We start from the raw sequence: 21,560 nt of genomic DNA on the forward strand, positions 1-21,560 counted from the left end.
CCCCCCCCGCCACATCTCATGTCTGGTCTCCACAGGTTCAATGCTGCTTTCTCTGTGTTTCCTTAGCTGGACCTAATCTGTCCTCTCTTTCCGTCCATAGCGGTGTAGATGTTCACTACGCGGTTACCTTTAATGGCGAGGCTATCAGCAATACCACCTGGGACCTAATTAGCCTTCATTCCAACAAGGTGGAAAACCACGGCCTTATGGAATTGGATGATAAGCCTACTGTCGTTTATACAATTAGTAACTTCAGAGATTATATTGCTGAGACACTACAACAGAATTTTTTGCTGGGGAACTCCTCCTTGAATCCAGATCCGGATTCCCTTCAGCTTCTCAGCGGTGAGTTTGATATTTATCATGAGGTCCTTGCGTACTTAAGTTTCTTTTCCAATATGCTCTGGTGAAAACTGATTTTCCTAAATATATATATGTGTTTCTGAGCATTCTCTAGACTGTGTAGGACAGGAGCCAGTCTGATCTGAATGGAGCTTCAGCCATGCAGCTACTCGGATAGATTAATCAGAGGCTTCCTGGACTATTTGCAGACAGAAGCCCATAGAGTGGGAAAAGTGTAGAATAGCACCACAATTAGAAATAGTTTAGAGAAATGGGAGCAAAGTATAAGAAAAAGGAAAATAGTACTGGAAGTATGAATTGAAACAGGCTAGGATGCTGCCCAGACAACCAAGACAGGAACTCTCTGAGGTAAGTCAGATGATAAAGGCTTAAAAGCCAGAGAGCAGAAGGAAAGTTAATGGAAGACTTGGGTCAGAGAAGAACTGACCAAGCATGGTGGCTCCTGCCTATAATCCTAGCACTTTGGGAGGCCAAGGTGGGAGGATCGTGTGAGACCAGGAGTTTGAGAAGAACTGGTAATGGGTGCTCGGCAGAATTCCAGATAATCCAGTACTTACTTAAATCAGGTAGCTGTGGAGATCCAGTTATGATCTGTAATGAACAGGTAGATCTGGGGGATCATCAAGAAGACGGTGTCTACTCTGAATTTGGAGGCTAATGGATGGCCCAGTCAACCTGGAACTAAAGCTTTCTAAGAGGCTGAGTACTAGTATACAACATTTGAACTCATTCGGGACATGATATCCTTACTTATTTACTGCTTCATATTTGCTTCTCCATGATTCCTTCACTCATAGGTAGTTCAGCCTTTACAGTGCTGAGTAGAATGTATATTACAGAAGTCCCAGCTATCCAACAAGAAAATCCACATGTGAGAGGCAATACTAACATGATGCATTTTTTTTACAACCCCTCTCCATCTCCCACATATTTCTGAGAGAAGAGAGTCTCTTTCCTTTCAGGCAGAACCTCCTGGGCTTCTGCTTATTCCCTCTATGTCAGGCCAGTGGGAACAGGTGTGTGTGTGTGTGTGTGTGTGTGTGTGTGTGTGTGTGTGTGTGTAACAAACAAATAAACAAAAACAAATAGACAATAGAAAAGACAGAGAGGTTTGATGGATTTACATAAGAAGAGCAGAACATTATTAACAGAAGAAAATAGAATAGATTTAAAAGACAAGACAGAGAAGAAAGTAAAGAATCAAGATTTCTTGGGTTGGGAACTTAGAGGGAAATTTTTAGAAAAAGCGAAAAGAAAGTCTTGTCTTTTCAGGCAGTTGTGTATGTGTATGTGCAAGAGTGCGTGTGTATGAGAGGGAGAGAGATTTTAATAAAATTTTACTGTGTGTAATTTAACCCTCATTCTCCAAATAAGATTTTTTTTTTTTGAGAGACTGAACTATTTTCTTGAGAGGCTGAACTTCTTTTCAACTATTTTGGTGCTGGACTGATGTTTCTTAAATGTAACAATGTGTTACATAGGACTTTAAGATGGTGAAACTCTTCAGTGGATGATAGTGACATAAAGTTTCCAGATCTTAAATGCTAAGGAGCCTTGTATTTTGGAGCAGGAAGGGTACCCTCTGCTCACTTTCTCATATGTTCCTTCTTCATTGTTGATTTTTCTTGAAATACTTGAACTAGATAAGAAGAGAAGAAACTTTTTATAATCTGAAACTGCTAAAGTCCTTATGACAAGGCCAGTAGAGACCACCTGGGTGCTAATCATTGGGACAATATGTGGGCCAGAAGGTTCTTGGAATCTGAATATTGAGATCAAACAGAGAAAAGATCTAGTTAGGAGGTCATAACCTAAGAGAGACTGGAATCTAAATTTAGCAGAAGATGCAAGCACCAAGGTCAGTACCCAGGGTAGTAGGAGAATGGCATGAGGATTAACGTAAATAGCAGACAAAGTGAAATTGCTTAGGAATCTACATCCACGACAGCATTGCAAGATCTCCCTTTCATGTGGAGCCTAGAGCCTAGGGGTGGAGCTACCTCCTAAAAGATGTCCTAAAAGAGGTAAACATCTCTCAGAATTTGTAAGTTCAACAAAAGCTCTAAAATATCCAGTCCCCAGTAATGCAGGTTTCTTGGCCTTTCAATATATGTGTGTTTCAATTATGCAGAATTTTGTCCCTAAAGTCTCCTTCTATTGTCACGCCAACTTCAGAGGCCGGCATGGTTGTAGTTTTCTAAGTAACATAGTTATCATCTCAAAAGATAGGATCCTCCTTGATCTCTTGGAGCTCATTTTCCATAGAAGACAAGATAATTGTGTACACAGTTGAAAAGAGTTTTGGAAAAATATTTAAGCCAAACAGTTTTTGGCTTCTGCTTGTTCCCTCTATGTCAGGCCAGTGGGAGCAGGTGAATAGAGACTCTGCTTCTATTTTTGGTTGCATACACCAGATCACCCTCCTGGCAGGCCCTTCTTTTTAACTTTTGTTTATTCTCTCTCTTCTCTAGGCAATATCAATTGCTTCTTTGTCTATGCTCCCAGATGTTGTAGACAGGCCCCTCATATCATTTTTTAATTTATAATTTGTGTTTATCTCTCTGACATAGACAGTGCTTCCAGAAGAGAAACTTGACTTTCTTAATGTTTATAGCCTCACCCTTGGCAATGTCTGTGGTAACTAGCAAAGATTCAGTAAATCTTTGTTGAATTAAATCATGCAATCTACTATTTTCCTTATTGGTCATTAATATTGTTATACTGATAAAGTTTTTTGGTGTCCTAGCCCACTTTTTGAAGGTACTTTCTGTCAAAAAGGTAATTATTTTGCATACTTTTAAAAACCATTCTTAGCATCAACCAAATGAATTGAAATTTCAGTATAACTTTTTTACTTAAAAAAATCAGTTAAAAGGTAAATACTTCATAGAAATCTTGAAGTGTAAAACTGACTTGAGAAAGGAAGGGAAATAATATAGGCATGTCCTCAATAGAGTAAGTAAAGAATATTTTACAAGGGGGGATTTTCCCCGCCAAAATTCAGAATTATCTTTTGGAGGGCAAGCCCCTTTAGTACACTTGGAATTTGTTCCTCTGGATCAAATGGTCAATCAAAGTTTTTATCTGAAAGTTTTTAGAAGTTTGCATCACGATTTGCAGAAGAAATGCTCTTAGCTGTGGCAAACAGGTAACTCTTCCACCATGGCAGTGCACCTTCTCATACCTTGCTGAGAGTTCAGCAGTTTTGGACCGAACACAGCATGACCCCCGTGCCCCACCCTCCCTATTTGCCTGATCTCACCCAGAGTGACTTTTTTTTGTTTCCCTGGATGAAAAATGTCCTCAAAAAGAAATGCTTTGCCAGTGTGGAAGAGGTGAAACAAAAAACGGCAGAAGCACCAAAAGGCATCAAAATTGACCAATTCAAAAACTGTTTTGAGCAGTGGGAAAAGCATCTGGATAGGTGTATTGCACGAAACAGAGAGTACTTTGAAGATGACTGAAGCTTAAACATGTAAGAATAAATGCACACTTTTTAATAATTCTGGGGTTTTTTGGTCCTCCCTTGTATGTTAGATTCATGTAATTCAAACAGATTGTGCTCATATTAGTAAGATATCTGAATAAAGTAGCAAATATTTTCTAAGCAAGTGTGTCCCACACACTGCTAAAATCTGAACTGCAAAGAGGAAGAACTTGGCTTTCAGTGGTCCTTGTACCTCAACGACAGTAGTGTCTTGACTAAAAATGTTCCTTAACGTTTTTCTTTCTTCAGTGAGAGGAGTTTTGCTGCCCCAAAGTGAAGACCTAGATTGGAGTACCCCAAGTTCAAGTCTTCAGGCAACGCCATCGTCTATTCTGGTATGTTTTTATGTTTTATGCTGGAACCAGGCCCTTGAGCTTCTCTTCTTTGTACCCTTATGCTTACTTTGGCATTATGAATTTCCCAAGCTGTTCCCATTTCAAATATTCTCTTGCATCATCCCTGAAACATTACTCACAGTTGTCAGCTCATAGGTACCAAGTGTTGGTTCAGAAAATTTAAGCCTCCCACAGTGATTAAACAGTCTGCATTGCCAAACTCCACATGTGGTAGAAAATTTATTTATGGTTCTTACTTGGTGATAATTAAGCTATTAAGTGCCTACTGAGTTGTTCTCTAACAGTTACCCAGAAATAGTTTTTAAAACCAAGACCATAAGCATAGGAACAGAGTATGGATTTTTGTTTCAAGGATTATAGTTACAAGAAAGTTTAGATTCCAAAGCATATGGAACAATGTGTGTATGTAGAAGGGAAAGAAAGAAGAGTAGAAATATCAGCTAGCTGACAAATGTCAGGGACTCTATATTAGCCTCCTTGTAACCTGGACTGAAAATGTTCCCATTTGCACAGAAACAGTGTGGAATGAACTTACCTTTTTGTTCTTACCACCCAACTGCATCAGGAATTCCTCTTCCCCTTCCACACCTCCATCTGCCACTTCACTTTAGGGAGACATCTGATAGAAAAGAAACAACAGCCTGAGCAACACAGCAAGACGCCATCTCTACAAAATAATTTAAAAATTTATCCAGGAACAGTGGGTCATGTCTACTCGGGAGGCTGAGATGGGAGGATCACTTGCACCTAGGAGTTCAAGCCTTCAGTGAGCTATGGTTGCCCTACAGTGCTCCAGCCTGGATGACAGAGTGAGATCCTTGACTCAAACAAACAAAACAAAAACAAAAAGGAAAAGAAACAAGCTCAGTTAAAACAACAATGACAATGACAACCACAAATCACTAGATTCCTGTCTACAGTGAGTACAGAAATCTCATGTTATCCCATAGACACCATAGGGGGATCCCTCCTCATCTACTTTTACTGGTTTTTGTTGGTTTTTTTTAGTTGGCATCTCACTCTGTTGCCCATGCTGGAGTGCAGTGGCATGCTCACAGCCACCCCAGTGTTGACTTGCTGGGCTCTGGCGATCTTTCTGCCTCAGCCTTCCAAGTAGCCAGAACTACAGGCACGCATTACCACCCCCAGTTATTTATTTATTTATCTATCTATTTATTTATTTATTTATTGTAGAAATGAGGTCTCACCAAGTTGTCTGGGTTGATCTCGAACCTGTGGGATCAGGCAATCTACCAAAGTGCTGGGATTACAGGCTGAGATACCAAACCTGACCGACTTTTACCTTCTAAAGATTTCTTTTTGTCTCATATCAGCTGTTTGAAATACTTGTTTCTTGGCCTTTATCCAGCACCAAAAATTTAGGAAGCCTGTTCCCAATTCATTTAATCATGTTTTCACCATTTCTTCTATAGTATTTTTGAGCAACTCAGTTTTGCAAAATAATCTGGAAATAATCTTTTCACTGACTTACATATTGGAGGTCTCACCAAGTTGTCCAGGCTGCTCTCAAACCTATGGACTCAGGCAATCCATTGCCCAGACTGGAGTGCAGTGGCACACTCACAGCCATCCCAGTGTTGACCTGCTGGGCTCTGGAGATCCTAATATTTGTTTAAACTGATGAGGAGAAATTAGAGTGAGTAGATGATATCCCAGAGAGCAAAAGAGCATATACAAACACGTGTGATGTAGTTGACATAACACAAATAGAAAATTTGTTTTTGGTTGGACTTGGTGGCTCAGCCTGTAATCCCAGGAATTCAGGGTTAGGTATACAAACGTTGATTATGCAGGTATCCTTGTTGATGAGGTATGCCCTCTCCCTCCCCTAGTAGTTTCCCTCAACTGCCAATCCCACCCCCTCCCACAGTTTCCCACTACTGCCAATCACTTTCTTATAGTATTATAATTGTTCAAGGTCCGCTTATGAGTGAGAACATATGGTATTCTGTTTTTTGTTTCTGTGATAGATCACTGAGTCTGATCTACTCTAAATCCATCCAAGTTGCTGCGAAGTCCATATGTTTGTCCTTCTTTCTGACGGCATAATATTCCATTGTATATATGTACCACAATTTTTTTAATCTAGTTCAACTTCGATGGGCAGCATGGTTGGTTCCATGTTTTTGCCATTGTGAACAGAACTGCAACAAACATATGTGTGCAGGTTTCTTTTTTGTAGAATGATTTGAGTTCCTCCAGGTATATTCCAAACAGGGGAATTACTGGGTAATATGGAAGGTCACTTTCTAGTTCTTTCAGATACCACCACACTGTCTTCTAAAGAGGTTGCACTAGTTTGTATTCCCACCAGCAGAAGCATTCCTTTTTCTCCGCATCCTTGCTAGCATCTGTTATTGTTTGTTTTATTAATGATGGCCATTCTTGCTGGGGTTAGATGGTATCTCAATGTGGTTTTGATTAGCATTTCTCTGATGATGAGTGAAGCTGAGCACTTTTTCATGTGTCTGTTGGCTGCCCATATATTTTCTTTTGAGAAGTGTCTATTCATATCTTTTGCCCACTTTTTAATGGGGCTGTTTGTTTTTTTCCTTTCACTGCATTTGAGTCCTTGTAGATCCTAGATGTTAGGCCTTTGTCAGATATACAGTTGGCAAATATTTTTTCCCATTCTGTGGGCTGTCTCCCTGCTCTCTTGATGGTGTCTTTTGCTTTGCAGAAACTCTTTAGTTTGATAAGTTTCCACTTGTCTATCTTATGTCTTAAGGTATGGGCATTTAGGGTTCTGATTAGGAATTGCTTGCCAGTTCCAACTTCCATACGGGTGTCTTCTGCATTTTCTAAGATTCTTATAGTTTGAGGTTTTATGTTTAGGTCTTTGACCCATTTAGAGTTAATTTTTGTATATGGTGATAGGTAGGGGTCCTGTTTTGGTCTTCTGCATGTGATCAGTCAGTTTTTCCAGCCAGTTTTTCATTTACTGAATAGGTTCTCCTCTCCCCGGTGGTTGTTGTTGGAGGCTTTGTCAAAGATGAGTTGGTTGAGAAATTGAGGCTTTGTTTCTGGAATCTCTATCCTGTTCCATTGGTCTATGTGCCTGTTTTTGTACCAATACCAGGCTGTTTTGATTACTATAGTCTTATAGTAAAGTTTGAAGTCTGGAAGTGTGATACCTCCTGCTTCGTATCTTTTGCTAAGAATTGTTTTGGCTATTCGTGGTCGTTGATGTTTCCATATGAATTTCTGTATTGTTGTTTCCAGGTATGAGAAGAATGTTATTGGTAACTTAATGGGTATTGCATTGAATCTGTAGATTTCCTTTGGTAGGATGGGCATTTTTTACAATGTTGATTCTTCCTATCCATGAGCATGGAATATTTTTCCATTTGCTTGTGTCTTCTTGGATTTCTTTGAGCAATGTTTTGTAGTTCTCATTGTAAAGGTCTTTAACTTCTCTGTTTAGGAAGATGCTGAGATATTTCATTTTTTGTGTGGCTATTGTGAATGGGATTATGATTTAATTTGGGTCTCTGCCTGCTTGTTGTTGGTATATAGGAATGCAATTGTCTTTTGCACATTTATTTTGTACCCTGAGACTTTGCCAAATTCCTTTATCAGTGCAAGCAGGTTTTTGATAGATTCTCTTGGATTTTCAAGGTATAGTATCATATCATCAGCGAAGAAGAATAACTTGACTTCCTCTTTTCCTATTTGGATACCCTGGATTTTCTTCTGTTGTCTAATTTCTTGAGCTAGGACTTCCAACACAATATTGAACAAGAGGGTTGAGAGTGGGTAGCCTTGTCTTGTTCCAGATTTTAGGGGAAATGTTCCCAGTTTCTGTCTATTTACCAATATGTTAGCTGTGGGTTTATTGTAGATGGCACTTACTATTTTGAGGTATGTTCCTTCTATACCTAGGTGTCTGAAGGTTTTTATCAAGACATGGATGCTGGATTTTATCAAAAGCTTTTTCTGCATCTAATGATATAATCATGTGGTTCTTGTTTTTATATTGGTTGATGTAATTAATTACATTTATGGTCTTGCGAATGTTGAACCAGCTCTGCATCCCGGGGATGAAGCATACTTGGTCATGGTGGATGATTTTTGAGATGTGTTTTTGGATCCAATTTGCTAGAATCTTATTGAGGATTTTTGTATCTATGTTAGTCAGGGATATTGGCCTGTAGTTCTCTTTTTTTGTTGGATGTTTACCCGGTTTGAGTATCAGTGTGATGTTAGCTTTGTAAAATGAATTGGGGAGAATTCCATCTTTCTCAATTGCCTGGAATACTTTTAAAAGCATTGGTATCAGCTCCTCCTTGGACGTTTTGTAGAATTCTGCTGGAAAGCCATCTTGTCTAGGGCTTTTTATTATAGGTAGTTTTCATATGACAGAGTCAATTTCCTGAGTTGTTATTGGTCTACTTAGTGTCTCAATGTCTTCTTGTTTCAACCTGGGACAGTTATGTGATGTCAGAAAGTCCTCCATTTCAATTAGGTTATCAAGTTTGTTTCCATATAGGTGTACGTAGTAATCTCTGATAATCATTTGTATTTCTTCGGGTTCAGTTGTGATTTGATCTTTTGTATTTCTGAGTGTGTTTATTTGGGCTTTTTCTTGGTCATTCTGGCTAGGGGGTCCATCAATCTTATTAACTCTTTCGAAGAACCAGCTTTTTGTTTTGTTGATGTTTTCTATGATATTTTTGTCTTCTATGTCCAGTATTTGGGCTCTTATTTTGGTGTTTGGATTCTTCTGTTAAAGTTGGGGTTTTGGTGGTCTTTTCTTTCCAGCTCCCTTAGGTGATTTGTTAGGCTCTCCACTTTTGATCTTTCTGTTTTCTTGATGTGTACTCATAGAGATATAAATTTCCTTCTTAGAATTGCTTTCATGGCATCACAGAGGTTTTGGTAAGATGTTTCTTCATTTTCATTTGTTTCCAGGAATCTTTAAATTTCTTCTCTGAATTCAGTGTTGACCCAGTAGTTGTTCAGCATCATGCTGTTTAGTGTCGATGCCTTTGTGGTTTGGGGAAATGTTGTTGGTGTTGATATTTTTATTCCACTGTGGTCTGAGAATGTGCATGGCAAGATTTCAACCTTATGGAATTTGTTTATGCTTGATTTATGGCCAAGGATGTGATCAATCTTGGAGTACATTCCATGTGGTGATGAGTAGAATGTATATTCTGTGGTTGTTAGGTGGAATAATCTGTAGGTATCTATTAAGTTCATTTGATTGAGTGTCAAGTTTAGGTTCTGGATCTCCTTGTTGATTTTTTGCCTCGATGATCTATCTAGGGCTGTGAGTGGGGTATTCAAGTCCCCTACTATAATAGTGTTAGAGTCAATATCTTTTTTTAGTTTACTTAGTAGTTGCTTTATAAATGCTGGTGCTCCTGTGTTGGGTGCATATATGTTTAGGATGGATATTTCTTGTTGATGGATTGAATCCTTTATTATTATGTAGTGTCCTTTTGCATCTTTTAAAATTTTTGATAGCTTAAATTTTTTTGTCTGATATTAAGGTTGCAACTCCTGTTCTTCTGTGATGCATTCACCTGGAAACTTGTTTTCCATCCTTTAACTCTGATTCTGTGTGTGTCCCTTGTAGTGAGATGAGTCTCCTGGATGCAGCAAATAATTGGGTCATGATTTCTTATCCAGTTTGCCATTCTCTGTCTTTTCAGTGGTGCATTTAGTCCATTCACATTCAGGCTGATTAGTGATTGTTTATTGCTCTCATGAGGTTCTTACAAAGTTTTTTCTTTGTTTTCTTGTTTTCTTTTGACTTTGGGGTTAATGTATGTGTGTGTGTTTTCAAGTTTATTGTTGCACTGTATTCTCTGTTGATTCTGTGCTCTGCTGTTCTCTTGGGAAGTGTGTGGTCATTCTTTTTTTTTTTCTTTCTTCTGTGCTTTAAACCTTTTTAAGTGTCTCCTGTAGAGCTGGTCTGGTAGTTGCACAGTTTCTTAGAAATTGGATGTCTGCAAAGATTTTAATTCTTCATCACTGATGAAGCTGTGCTTGGCTGGATAGGAAATTCTTGGTTTACATTGTTTATCTTTGAGGACTTTGAATATAGAGCTCTAGTCCCTTCTTGCTTGTAGTGTTTCTGCCGATAGGTCTGCTGCTATTCTGATTGGTTTTCCCTGGTAGGTAGTCTGACCTTTCTCTCTTGCTGCCTTTAGGATTTTTTCTTTTGTACCTACTTTGTATAGGCAAATTACTATGTGTCTAGGGGCTGGTCTTCTCATTTGATGTCTTGTTGAGGTCCTCTGTATCTCTTGTGTTTGTCTGGTCACATCTCTGGTGAGTTTTTTTTTTTTTTAACACAAAAATGCAGATTTCTAGCTTCTTTTGAAAATCAGAAAGATCTGGTGCCATTAAATTTTCATTCCCTTGCGACAGAAAGTGGCTAGAACTTGGCTTTGACTGCCCTTTTTTTTAAAGTTTAAATTTTTATCTTCATTGGGAGTGCAACACCACTGCACCTGACCTGGTTGCCCCCTTAATGATGGCAAGCTCTGATTAATAGGGCTCACATGTCCTGTTCTGTGGCAGTGGTTCATTTGCATTTGGTGGTGCTATTTGCATTTAGGCCAACTCCTTACTTTTTTGAGTAGTGATAACTATAGGGCATTCGTTAACAATTTAAGGAGATCTTGGAATATTAATGACTGATAATGAGACATTGAAAAAGGAATTACTAATTAGAAATGTCTGGTTATGATTTTCTTTTTATTACCTTTCCTCCTTCCCCATAGCTGTCTCTTCTTTCCTTCCTTCCTTTTTTTGTTAGCAAAATTTTATTCTGCTATAGAAGTGAGAGTTTTTTCTTAAAGACAGATTTTATTTAAAAAAATAATTTTAGAGGTAGAAATGTTGGGATATTGAATTTGACACCTTTTTGGCATCCTGACTTGGAAAATCACTGGTTGTACAGCATGGTTTCTATAGCACTAACAATCTTTTCAGTTGGCATTAGCCGAAATGAAACCAGCCAATATAATATTAAACTTGTCAATAGACTACACTGAACCAAGAGAAGAATTCATGGGTTGAGTTTGTTACTATGGGAACATCTATTGATATAACAATAGATGAAGTGCTATTCCTGGCTTGTATGTGTTCACCTTTCAAAATGTATCAGGAAGCTTCATTGTCATGCCATTTTTTAGGGGGTATTTATTGGGAAGACAGTTTTCTCTTTTTATTTGAAAAGTCAGTTATTTACCTTCACACTTTATGTTGCCTACTTGTAACTTATCTTTTGTTAAAGATTTCATGTCTTGTTTTACTTTTAATTTTTATGAAATGAAAAGGCATTTAGTTTATAGATATACTGAAACAATATATATTACTTGGGGATTTCTTTTGTATTGAAGATTCAGTGGTTTTCCTAATATGTTGACACATATTAGGTCATAGCCCCTTCTGATAACACTCAATGGCTCAAGCATGGGTTAAAAGGGCTTAAACCATCTTACTTGGAGTTCACACACACACACACACACACACACACACACACACACACACACACACAGACACGAACACTTGGAATTTGCAAGAAGGTAAATATGCCTGATTCAGCTGGAAGTGTGGGTAGCTTTAATACAACTTCAGAGTTATGTTAAAGCTAGATAATTAAGAGAAAAAAATGAAATTCCTTGATATGGTATGATTATCTTCATTGTAACCGTTTTTTTTGAAGAATAGAACTTGTTATTGAGCAAATGGCTTTTTTACTTTCCTCTAAATACATATATGGGTTTTAGGTACTAGAAAAAGAACAGAGAAAGGAAGAAACTTTCCTTTCTATATAAAGTCTCTATATTCCGTAGAGCAGACACTTAAATATTAGGCAGTGGTCTTCCTCTCTCCCTCCTGTCTGTGTTTACCTGGGTCCTGTAGGCTGTGGAATATGCTAACCCTAATGAGCATGAGTTGCCAAGTCTGTTTTCTCTAGTTTCTCCTCTGGAATCCTTTCACCATCTGGGAATACAATTATAGAGACCTCTGATGAATAGCTGTTATAGTGGGGAAAGTACAGGCACTGAGAAATCTAGAGACTCAGTGTCTGGTTCTGATTTTTGTTCTATTTTTTATGACCTTGGGCATTTCACTTCTATGAACCTCAGTTCCTTTTCTTAGGAACTGAGACACGGTTGGACTACATGATTCTTGAAAGTCCTTCTAGTTCTGAAAGTGGATGCTTTTGTTATGTTCTCATACATGTGCATGCTCAGCCCTCTTCCCAACATACTGGTGTTTGTTTTTTTTTATGTTGGGGGGTCTCACTCTGATGCCCAGACTGGAGTGCAATGGCACAATCATGGTTCACTGCAGCCTTGACCTCCTGGGGTCAGTTGATCTTCCTGCTTCAGCCTCCTGAGTAGCCAGAAATGCAGGCATGCTCCACCATGCCTGGCTAACTTTTTAAGGCTTTTTTGGAAAGATGTCTAGCTTTTTTGCTGTGTTGTCTAGGCTGGTCTTGAATTTCTGGTCTCAAGTGGTCCTCCTATCTTGGCCATCTAAGATGCTGGGATTACAGGTGTGAGTCACCCAACCCAACATACTATTTTTATAAATGGTAAGATGGCCTTGCAAAGCACATAAGACTTTGACAAGACAAAACGTTTTATTTTTACTTATTATTATTATTTTTTTGCCGTTCACTTTCTGGACTTTAATTTGTTGTCTTCCATTCATCTGGAATTGAACTCTTGCTCTTTCTATCTGGTCCACTCTTGAGGAGACCCAGAATAACTGAGACCCTCTAGGCAGAAACATGAGGCAGCTTTGTGTGTCTATCTGGCACTGAGTTTCGTAGGAACACCATGCATGCAAGCTGCCTCCACTACATACAGTTGTGTGAGGTTAACTCTACACCTGGTGATTGCACTCTTAAGGTTTCCTAGGAAAATGTTGGAAATGGTTTCCCTGATTAGACCACTTTGGGCCTGACTCATGAACCACTTATTATCCTCAGGTTTACTTCTGATGGGGGATTCTCAAGAGGGCATTTCTTGTCCTAAAATCTTTCTCTTTCTCTAAAGCTTTCTTGAAGCTGGATATGACTGTTTGAGGGTGGCTTTCGGCTTCCTCTTTCTTTACAGATGTCATGTGTTTTCTCTCACACATTTCACTTCAACAGACTCAGGTTATTAGGTTCTTAGACTTCAGTCTAATGCCCACATATCGCTCGCTTCTATTCCTTTTTTAATTTTTTATTTTATTTTATTTTTTTCATAATCAATATTTTTTATTATGGTTTTGTGGGGTATAGTTAAGGGTTAGGTGTACAGTTATGTTTCATTCAGGCACCCTGTTGATAAGAGGTGTTTCCCCATCCCCCATTCCTTTTTTGAAATTTTAAAGATGTGGAGTACAATCCAGGATTAGATATTATTCCTTTTTCTTTTTTTTAACCAAAGCTGCATTGCCAAAATGTTTTCTAACATTGCATCATATACTTTAATCACACCCCTCTTTCCTTTCCGGGTTTTAAATTTCTAATTACATTTAGCCAGAATGATACCATTTTTGGTTCATGCTGTTATTGTTGTTTTAATGGACTCTCATTCCTTACTTGCTGGGCATTTGTATTTCATTTTGAATTACCTAATCACTTTTTGATAGAAGTGGTTCAAACCTCAATGGATTTTTAAAAATGCACTCACTACAAAATGATGGCATATTTGTATAATATGGTTCATCCAGGGTCTCAACAGTAACAGAATCATCTAGAAGGGATCAACTAATGGAGGTGTGGATAGGGTGAAGGGAACAAAAAGGAATGTTGAGGTCTGCGGAGACTGATAACTGTGAGAAGTCATTAACATCTACTGGATCATGGGGCAAGGGGAAGTAATGCAGTCACCAGAGCCCAGTGAGAGCTAGAGCTCTAGTTGTGGAAGGAGGGACACAGTTAGTACAAGAGACATGGTGATGAGGCTTGGAGGAAGAAGGGAAGAAATACCCTAACCTCTCACTCTTTGTTCTTTGTTCTTTGGTCTGCTTGCATTTCCCAGATAGATAGGTGGTGTTTAAGGTCGTTTCTTTTTTTTTTCCTTCCCTCCACCCCCTTAAGGTCATTTTCTGTGTGTTCCTTTTATCTGTGATATGATTTAGCCTTTTTCTCCCCCCAGGATAATGCCCTCCAAGCTGCATGGCCCTCAGCAGATGAATCCATCACCAGCACTATTTCACCACTTGATTTCAGCTCTGGTCCTCCCTCAGCCACTGACAGGGAACTCTGGTCAGAAAGTCCTTTGGGTGATTTAGTGTCTACACACAAACTAGTCTTTCCCTCGGAGACGGGCCTCAGCTCTTCCCCAGAGGTTTTAGAGGTTAGCAGCTTGACTCTTCATTCTGTCACCCCGGCAGTGCTTCAGCCTGGCTTGCCTGTGGCATTTGAGGAGAGGACTTCTGGATCTGACTTGTTAGAAGATGGTGAGGAACTCTAATCACTTTTCATACTTTTTATTATATCAGATGACAAGGGTTTTGAAGAGAGGAAGAGACTATGGTTAGGAGAAAAGCATAGTAGGCTTCATTGAGGGGAAGATGTCTTGGGAGACTTATGTGAGAGAGGAAATAATCAAATTCAATTCGTTGGGATGGTGAGACCAAATGTATAAATAGTATAAATAGTAAGAAATAAATCTGAGGAACTGGGGTGGGGATCAGTGAATGAATGTTTTCAATGAAGGTTGTATTGAAGAGTATATTATCTAGTTAAATTATTACTGCTGTTAAAGGACCACTTTACTGACTTAAATATTGGAGTGATAAACAAACAGCATCAAAGAAGATTATTCCATGAGGTTAATAGGATTGACTGTGCAGGTTATGTCTAAAGATTGTAGCTTGTAGTAGTATTGTGCAGGGAAGAACTTAAACTAGGGCAGCTGCAGCAGAGAGAAACAAGTGAAAAAATGAAACTGATGAGTTTGATGTTGTGGAGGAAAAACTCAACGTGACTTAGGGATGTTGTATATATGTGAAAGAGGAAGGTGAACGAAGATGTAAATAATGAGTTCAGAATTTCAAACACCGGGTAAATCTGAAGGATGATGGGCCATACATGTAACGGGGGAAATGGGAATTCAGTGAGAATCACAATTTTGGGGGGCTTTTCTTTGGAAATGACCACTGGATTTAGTCTTTGTGGTCAGAAAGGCTACCAGCAGTTCTTTATTTTTTATGAAATTAAAAAAGAATTCACGTATTTGAGGCTTGTTTCAAGCCTTGTCATCCCCTTGTCATCCTCAAGAAGGGGGATAATAGTCATGAGTGATTGTTCTACATAACAAGCACATTATCAGATCTTACTGTTTGTTAGAGATAGCAAAGCAAAAGTCAGTGACTGTCCTTGCTAGCTTCACAGGAAAAAAACAAAAAAACAAAAAAACAGGCAACTAGCTTTATTAGGAAAACTAGGAATATAGTTTGGTAACTCTGTAGATCAACTAATGGAAAATTTCATTTTTAGGATTAGCCACCATTGAAGAATCAGAAGATTTTCCTTCTATTGACCAATTGCCTTCAATTTCATTCACTCAACCTGTGCCAAAAGAAATAGCACCAGCTATGGAAGACTCTGGTGTGTCCTTCACATTTTCACCATATTTCACCTCCACTGACACGTTAGATCATCTTGATCAAGAAATAACTGAACCATTTGGCTTGGACCAATTAGAAGTGAGCCCTTTGTTGCCAGACACAACTGTGGAAAAAGAGTTCATATCTGAGAGTGGCTTAGGTTCAGGATCTGGACAAAAGGTGGATCTGACCACTTGGCCATGGAGTGAGCCTTCATCAGAGAAGAGCACTGAAACACTGGCCCCACCATGGCTCGAAGATGGCGTTTCACTTCTGCCAATTGAGGGTGAAGATGAGAAACTGGTTATAGTTGACAAAATGGATTCCACAGACCAAATTATTGAGCATTCAAAATATGAGCACGGTGATAGACCCACACACTTTCCAGAGGAAGAGCCCTTGGGTGGACCTGTTGTGCCCATCTTTGCTGAGACTACAACTCAGTCTGTATCTCTAACTCTCCCCAAGCACGTGTCTGTGGCAATCTCTGCTTCTGCTGATGAACCAGATCAAACAGACACTTTCCTAAAGGAGGATATGGAACAAGCTGCAGAGTCCGCTGACCATGAGTGGTTTGACAGTGAGGCTTCAGTGGTGAAGCCAGACATGCAACCTTTGTGGACTATGTTGCCAGAATCAGATATACTTTGGACAAGGACTTCTTCCCTAGGGAAATTGTCCAGAGACACATTGGCAGGTACACCACAGAGTACTGACAGACTCTGGTTGAAAGCTTCCATGACACAATCTACCAAATTGCCTCCAACCACAAGCTCCACCCTGCTGGAAGATGAAGTAATTATGGGCGTTCAGGATATTTCTTTAGAACTGGACCGGGTAGGCACGGATTACTATCAGCCTGAGCTAATCCAAGAGCAAAATGGCAAGGTTGGTAGTTATGTGGAAATGTCTACAAGTGCTCATGTCACAGAGATGGTTAATGCGGCTTGGCCCACGAAAGGAGGTGACTTGAGTTATACCCAGACTGCAGGAGCATTGGTGGTTTTCTTCAGCCTCCGAGTGACTAATATGATGTTTTCAGAAGATCTGTTTAATAAAAACTCTTTGGAGTATAAAGCCCTGGAGCAAAGATTCTTAGAACTGGTAAGCACAAAAAGTGAAACATGGGCACTTGTGAATAATCATGCATAAACCACCCTTCACCTATCCCTGCCACCCCCCCCCCCCCGCCAACCACACACACCCAGCACACAAGGTCTGAGCCAAGGAAAGGGTGATCTGCTGTGAACATTCATTTCCTATCATCCACAAATAGTGCCCTGGACTAGGGTTGGGAGGAAGAAAAGACAGGTGGATACAATAAGTAGAAAACACAAAAATGGCATGGAGGTGATGTGATAGTTTATATGGCAGATTGTAGTCCATGAATTATAGAACTGAAATAAGTTTGAAATTTATTTTCACATTTTATTGTGAGACCAGTGTTTTCAAGTTACCTGAGATGCCATCACTGTTGTAATCCTTTAGTGAAACAGAGAGAATAAATTCTCTGGGTGTCTAAAATGGTTTATGGGTTCCATGGGATTTCTAACTATCTCTATGGAAATTTCATGACATTCCTAATTTACACTCTCAAATCATTCCTAATTTATCCTTTTGTTAATTAAAAGATTAAATGTAGAGGTAATATAATTAGGAGAATGTGGGAAGGGCTCATTTTGGTTTTTTGTTTTGTTTTGGTATGTATTGAACAAAATGTAAAACCTTGTCAATAAACTTACTCCTTTTCATGTGTTGTAGCTGGTTCCCTATCTCCAGTCAAATCTCACAGGGTTCCAGAACTTAGAAATCCTCAACTTCAGAAATGGCAGTATTGTGGTGAACAGCCGAATGAAGTTTGCCAATTCTGTCCCTCCTAATGTCAACGATGCTGTGTATATGATTCTGGAAGATTTTTGCACCACTGCCTACCAAACCATGAACTTGGCTATTGACAGATATTCCCTTGATGTGGAATCAGGTAATGGTATTACCTACCATGGTGGCTTCTTAGTAGAATCAGGTGCTTATTCTTATGGGTTTTCTTTTTCATCACATCAAGGAATTCACATCTTGATATTTGGTACAATATTTCTTCCAAGAAAATCAATAGCATTCTCTTTTCAAAGCATTGTCCACACATATTATCTTTACTACTTCGCCTTCCATCCCCTTTTCTACTGACTCTATCTGGCTTTCTCTTTTACTTATCTACTGGATCTGTTCTTGCTATGTCTTTGTGTTGCCAAGCTCACAAAATTTGGACTCTCTGCCTTTCTATATCATTTCCCAGTTTTTGTATCTATTCCCATTGTTTTAAGTCTTATGGAAATGTCAATAAGTTTCCACATTTTTATTTTTTTATTTTTATTTTTTTGAGTTGGCGTCTCATTCTGTCACCCAGACTGGAGTGCAGTGGCCGCTCCTGGCCACTGAAGCCTCTACCTACTGGGCTCCAGCGTTCCTTCTGCCTCAGCCTTCCAAGTAACTGGAACTACAGGCGCGAGGAACCACACCTGGCTAATTTTTGATTTATTGTAGAGATGAGGTCTCGCCAAGTTGCCCAGGTGGGTCTCGAATCCTCAGACTCAGGCAATCCACTCACCTCAGCCTCCCAAAGCGCTGGGATTACAGGCTGAGCCACTGAGCCCGGCATTCCACATTTTTATATACAGATCAAACTTCTTTTGTTTCTGTATAATCAATATATAACTCTTAGACTGTCTCCCCTTGGGTGTGTTCTATGTATATCAAATTTAGGACATCTGTGAATGAGCTCTAGTTTTTTATATCTCCTTACCCCCTGCTAAATCTACTCCTTCTCTCAGCTTTTTCATCTCTATAAATAGAAACTTTATCTACTTAGCTTCTTAAGTCAGAAACCTTAGAAGTCATTATTGGTATCTTAGTTCCCATCATCCCCAATTTTTGTCATCCACCAAGCTTATATTGATTCTGAGTTCTAAATATATCTCCCAATCCATGCTCTTTTCTCTATCTTCACTGCCATGACTCCATTCAGAACACCATTGTCTCTCATTTGGACCAGTTTCTCCACATTCTCTCTTGCTCCACCTCCCCATTCTCTGGACAGCTCTTCCTAAAACATCCATCAGATTATTTCACTATGCTGTTTGAAACCTGTTTGTAGCTGCCTGGTTCAGTAGCGACAAAGCCTTGTCCCTTCTTCCACAGTATCATCCAGTGAAACGAACTTCATTGCTCAACATGTTCTAGTCAAACTAGCTTGTCTTTTGTTGCTTAAATTCAAAACCTTTTTCTTGCCTTAAAGCCTTTGCACTACTGTCCCCTTTGCCTGAAACTCTTGCTCTTTTGGCTGACTCTTGCTCTTCTCAAGACTTTTACTGACTCACCCATAGTCTATATTAGATCTTTCCAGTTAACCTTTCTTATAACATCATGTTCTTTTCTCCTGTAGAGTTAACACCATTGGAATAATGTTAATATGTGTGCATCATTACTTGATGGCTTTTTTCTTCCAGTAAGCTTTTCACAAAGACTGAGAGTGTGCCTGTTTTATTAACCACTTTCTAGCACAGTGTAGTGAACCCAGAAGGTGCTCAAGCATACCATGAATGAATGATATAAACCTTTGCTTTCATTTGGAAGACCTGGTTGCAGAGAATGCAGCTGGAGCCTGAAATTTTGTTCTTTCTTCCCTTCCACATACTAGAAGACAGTTGTTTTGAGTAGTTGTAAGGCAGAATGTCTGGGTTCATATTTCTCCAGTGCCTTTTACTCTCAAATTGGTTTGAAAGTCAGCCCTATTCTTTAACTGAGAAAGAAGCAAATGCTCTTTCCTTTGAAATTCTTGAAGGACCATTATTCATTGAAAGTGAGGAAAATTATTCAGTCAATCTCCAATATCCAAACCTCTTGCCGCTTGAGTTCTCTAGGGTCGTTTGCACATTCTTTGCCATGTGATGTAGTAGAAAAAGCAATTAATTATCATTTTGATTTCTTGCCTCTGCTCTGCTGTTTATCATTTGTGTGACCCAGATTAGTTATTTTGTCTCTGAGCCTTAGCTCCTCAGATAGTAAATGGGGATAGTATTGGCTGGTCTATGTATTTCATGAGGGGTAATCTAAGGATTAAACAAATAAGAGATCTAAAACATTTGACTAGCTATACAAAGGCAAGTTTTAGTTTATAAAACTTGTGCAAAAGTTAGTCCACTTCTTTTAAAAGAGAATTACAATAGGTAAGTGCATTTACTTCACTTTTGTATGTAACTCACATGTCAGCTGAATGCCAAATCATCCAGGTATACAGGGTAACCTTTTTCTATAATATGCAAATGAACTGACATTAGCCCCTCCCCTGTGCAATGTAGAACCTGCATCTATGTTCCCCCACCCCTCAGTATCTCTAGTCACTGATAGAGAACTTAAACATCTCTTCATCCCCTCCAGTTCTGAGTTTCCTCTGCAGAGTTTTCAATCTCATATGTCTCGACTCTTGTAGATGTTCTTTATATTAACATTAACGTGGGTCACAGTCCTGTTTTTGATTTTCCCAAAGCACCTCTAACACTGGACAGTTGATTCTATCAGATATTTGCTTATGGTGTGAAGATAATGGAAAAGGCTATATCGCAGCATAGCAGATGACTTGAAAATATGAGTGAGGTGTATCCGTTCTAAAACTCCTCAGCCACCTTCTCAAAGAACTCTCTTTCGCACCAGCTTCTCCCAGGACCCAGTCAGCAACTTCAGGCCATGAAGTTGTCTTTCTAGATCTTCTTCACATGTTGTCCACTCTCATTTTTCTGGACCTACCAGTCCTTCTCTTAGACTGCTCCTAGAATACCAGAATGTATCTCATTTTACAGTTTTGACCCTTAGCTCCCATCCCAAACTTAGCTTCAACTCTACCTTTGTTTTCCCAGAGTCATTAAGGTACTTTTCCAAATACAGGGACAGCTCTCTGGGCATTCTCCCTTAATCAGCACAAAGGACTAGAAAGAGACTTGGAAACCACAGTATTTCATTTACACGACTAAAATATCAGGCTTGTTCTGGAAGCAAAAGAAGCAACATTTATCTTTTTCCTAGAGCTATATCTTTTTCCTAATCTACAAAAAATATAGATTCTATTTTTCTCATTCTAGGCACTTACCCACACCCACAAAATGGTTACAAGGTTTTAGACATTTTAAGTAAAATGTTTCTACTACATGTGTATGGATTGAGCATCCCTAACCTGAGAATCTGAAATTCAAAATACTCCCAAATCAGAAACTTTTTGAGTACCCACATAATGCCACAAATGGAAAATTCCACATCTGACCTCACGTGATGGGTTGCAGTCTAAATGCAGGCACACAAGACACAGTTTATTCAGCGTCTCCGAAAGAAAAAAGACATTTCCAGCCCCCTTCACCTGTAATATATCTTTCCATGTTCAGCATGAGGATGATGCCAGACAACCACAGCTTGTTACCATGGGTGAATGAGATAGTGACACCTTTGTTTTCTGATAGTTTGATATATACAAATTTGTTTCATACACAAAATTATTTTAAATGCTGTATAAAATTAACTTCAATCGATGTGTACAAGGTGTATGTAAAACATAAATGAATTTCATGTATAGACTTGGGTCCCATCCCCAAGTGATCTCATTATGTATATGAAAATATTCCGCCGGGTTCGGTGGCTCAGCCTGTAATCCCGTACTTTGGGAGGCTGAGGTGAGTGGATTGTCTGAGCCTGCAGGTTCGAGACCCGCCTGGGCA

At 39.1% G+C, this 21,560-nt stretch overlaps 1 protein-coding gene across 1 annotated transcript in view; it reads left to right on the forward strand.

Annotated features, from left to right (window-relative positions):
• IMPG2 (interphotoreceptor matrix proteoglycan 2) overlaps positions 1-21,560 on the forward strand; it is a 106,047-nt gene that overhangs the window by 76,935 nt on the left and 7,552 nt on the right. The window contains exons 10-14 of the mRNA XM_021717522.1: positions 101-345; positions 4,100-4,185; positions 14,346-14,649; positions 15,692-16,905; positions 17,563-17,782. Of these exons, the coding sequence (XP_021573197.1) occupies positions 101-345; positions 4,100-4,185; positions 14,346-14,649; positions 15,692-16,905; positions 17,563-17,782 (2,069 nt within the window). The remainder of the gene's footprint in view (positions 1-100; positions 346-4,099; positions 4,186-14,345; positions 14,650-15,691; positions 16,906-17,562; positions 17,783-21,560) is intronic.

This window comes from Carlito syrichta, unplaced genomic scaffold, assembly GCF_000164805.1.
Source record: "Carlito syrichta isolate Samal-C Ts95f unplaced genomic scaffold, Tarsius_syrichta-2.0.1 Scaffold309834, whole genome shotgun sequence".
NCBI lineage: Eukaryota > Metazoa > Chordata > Mammalia > Primates > Tarsiidae > Carlito > Carlito syrichta.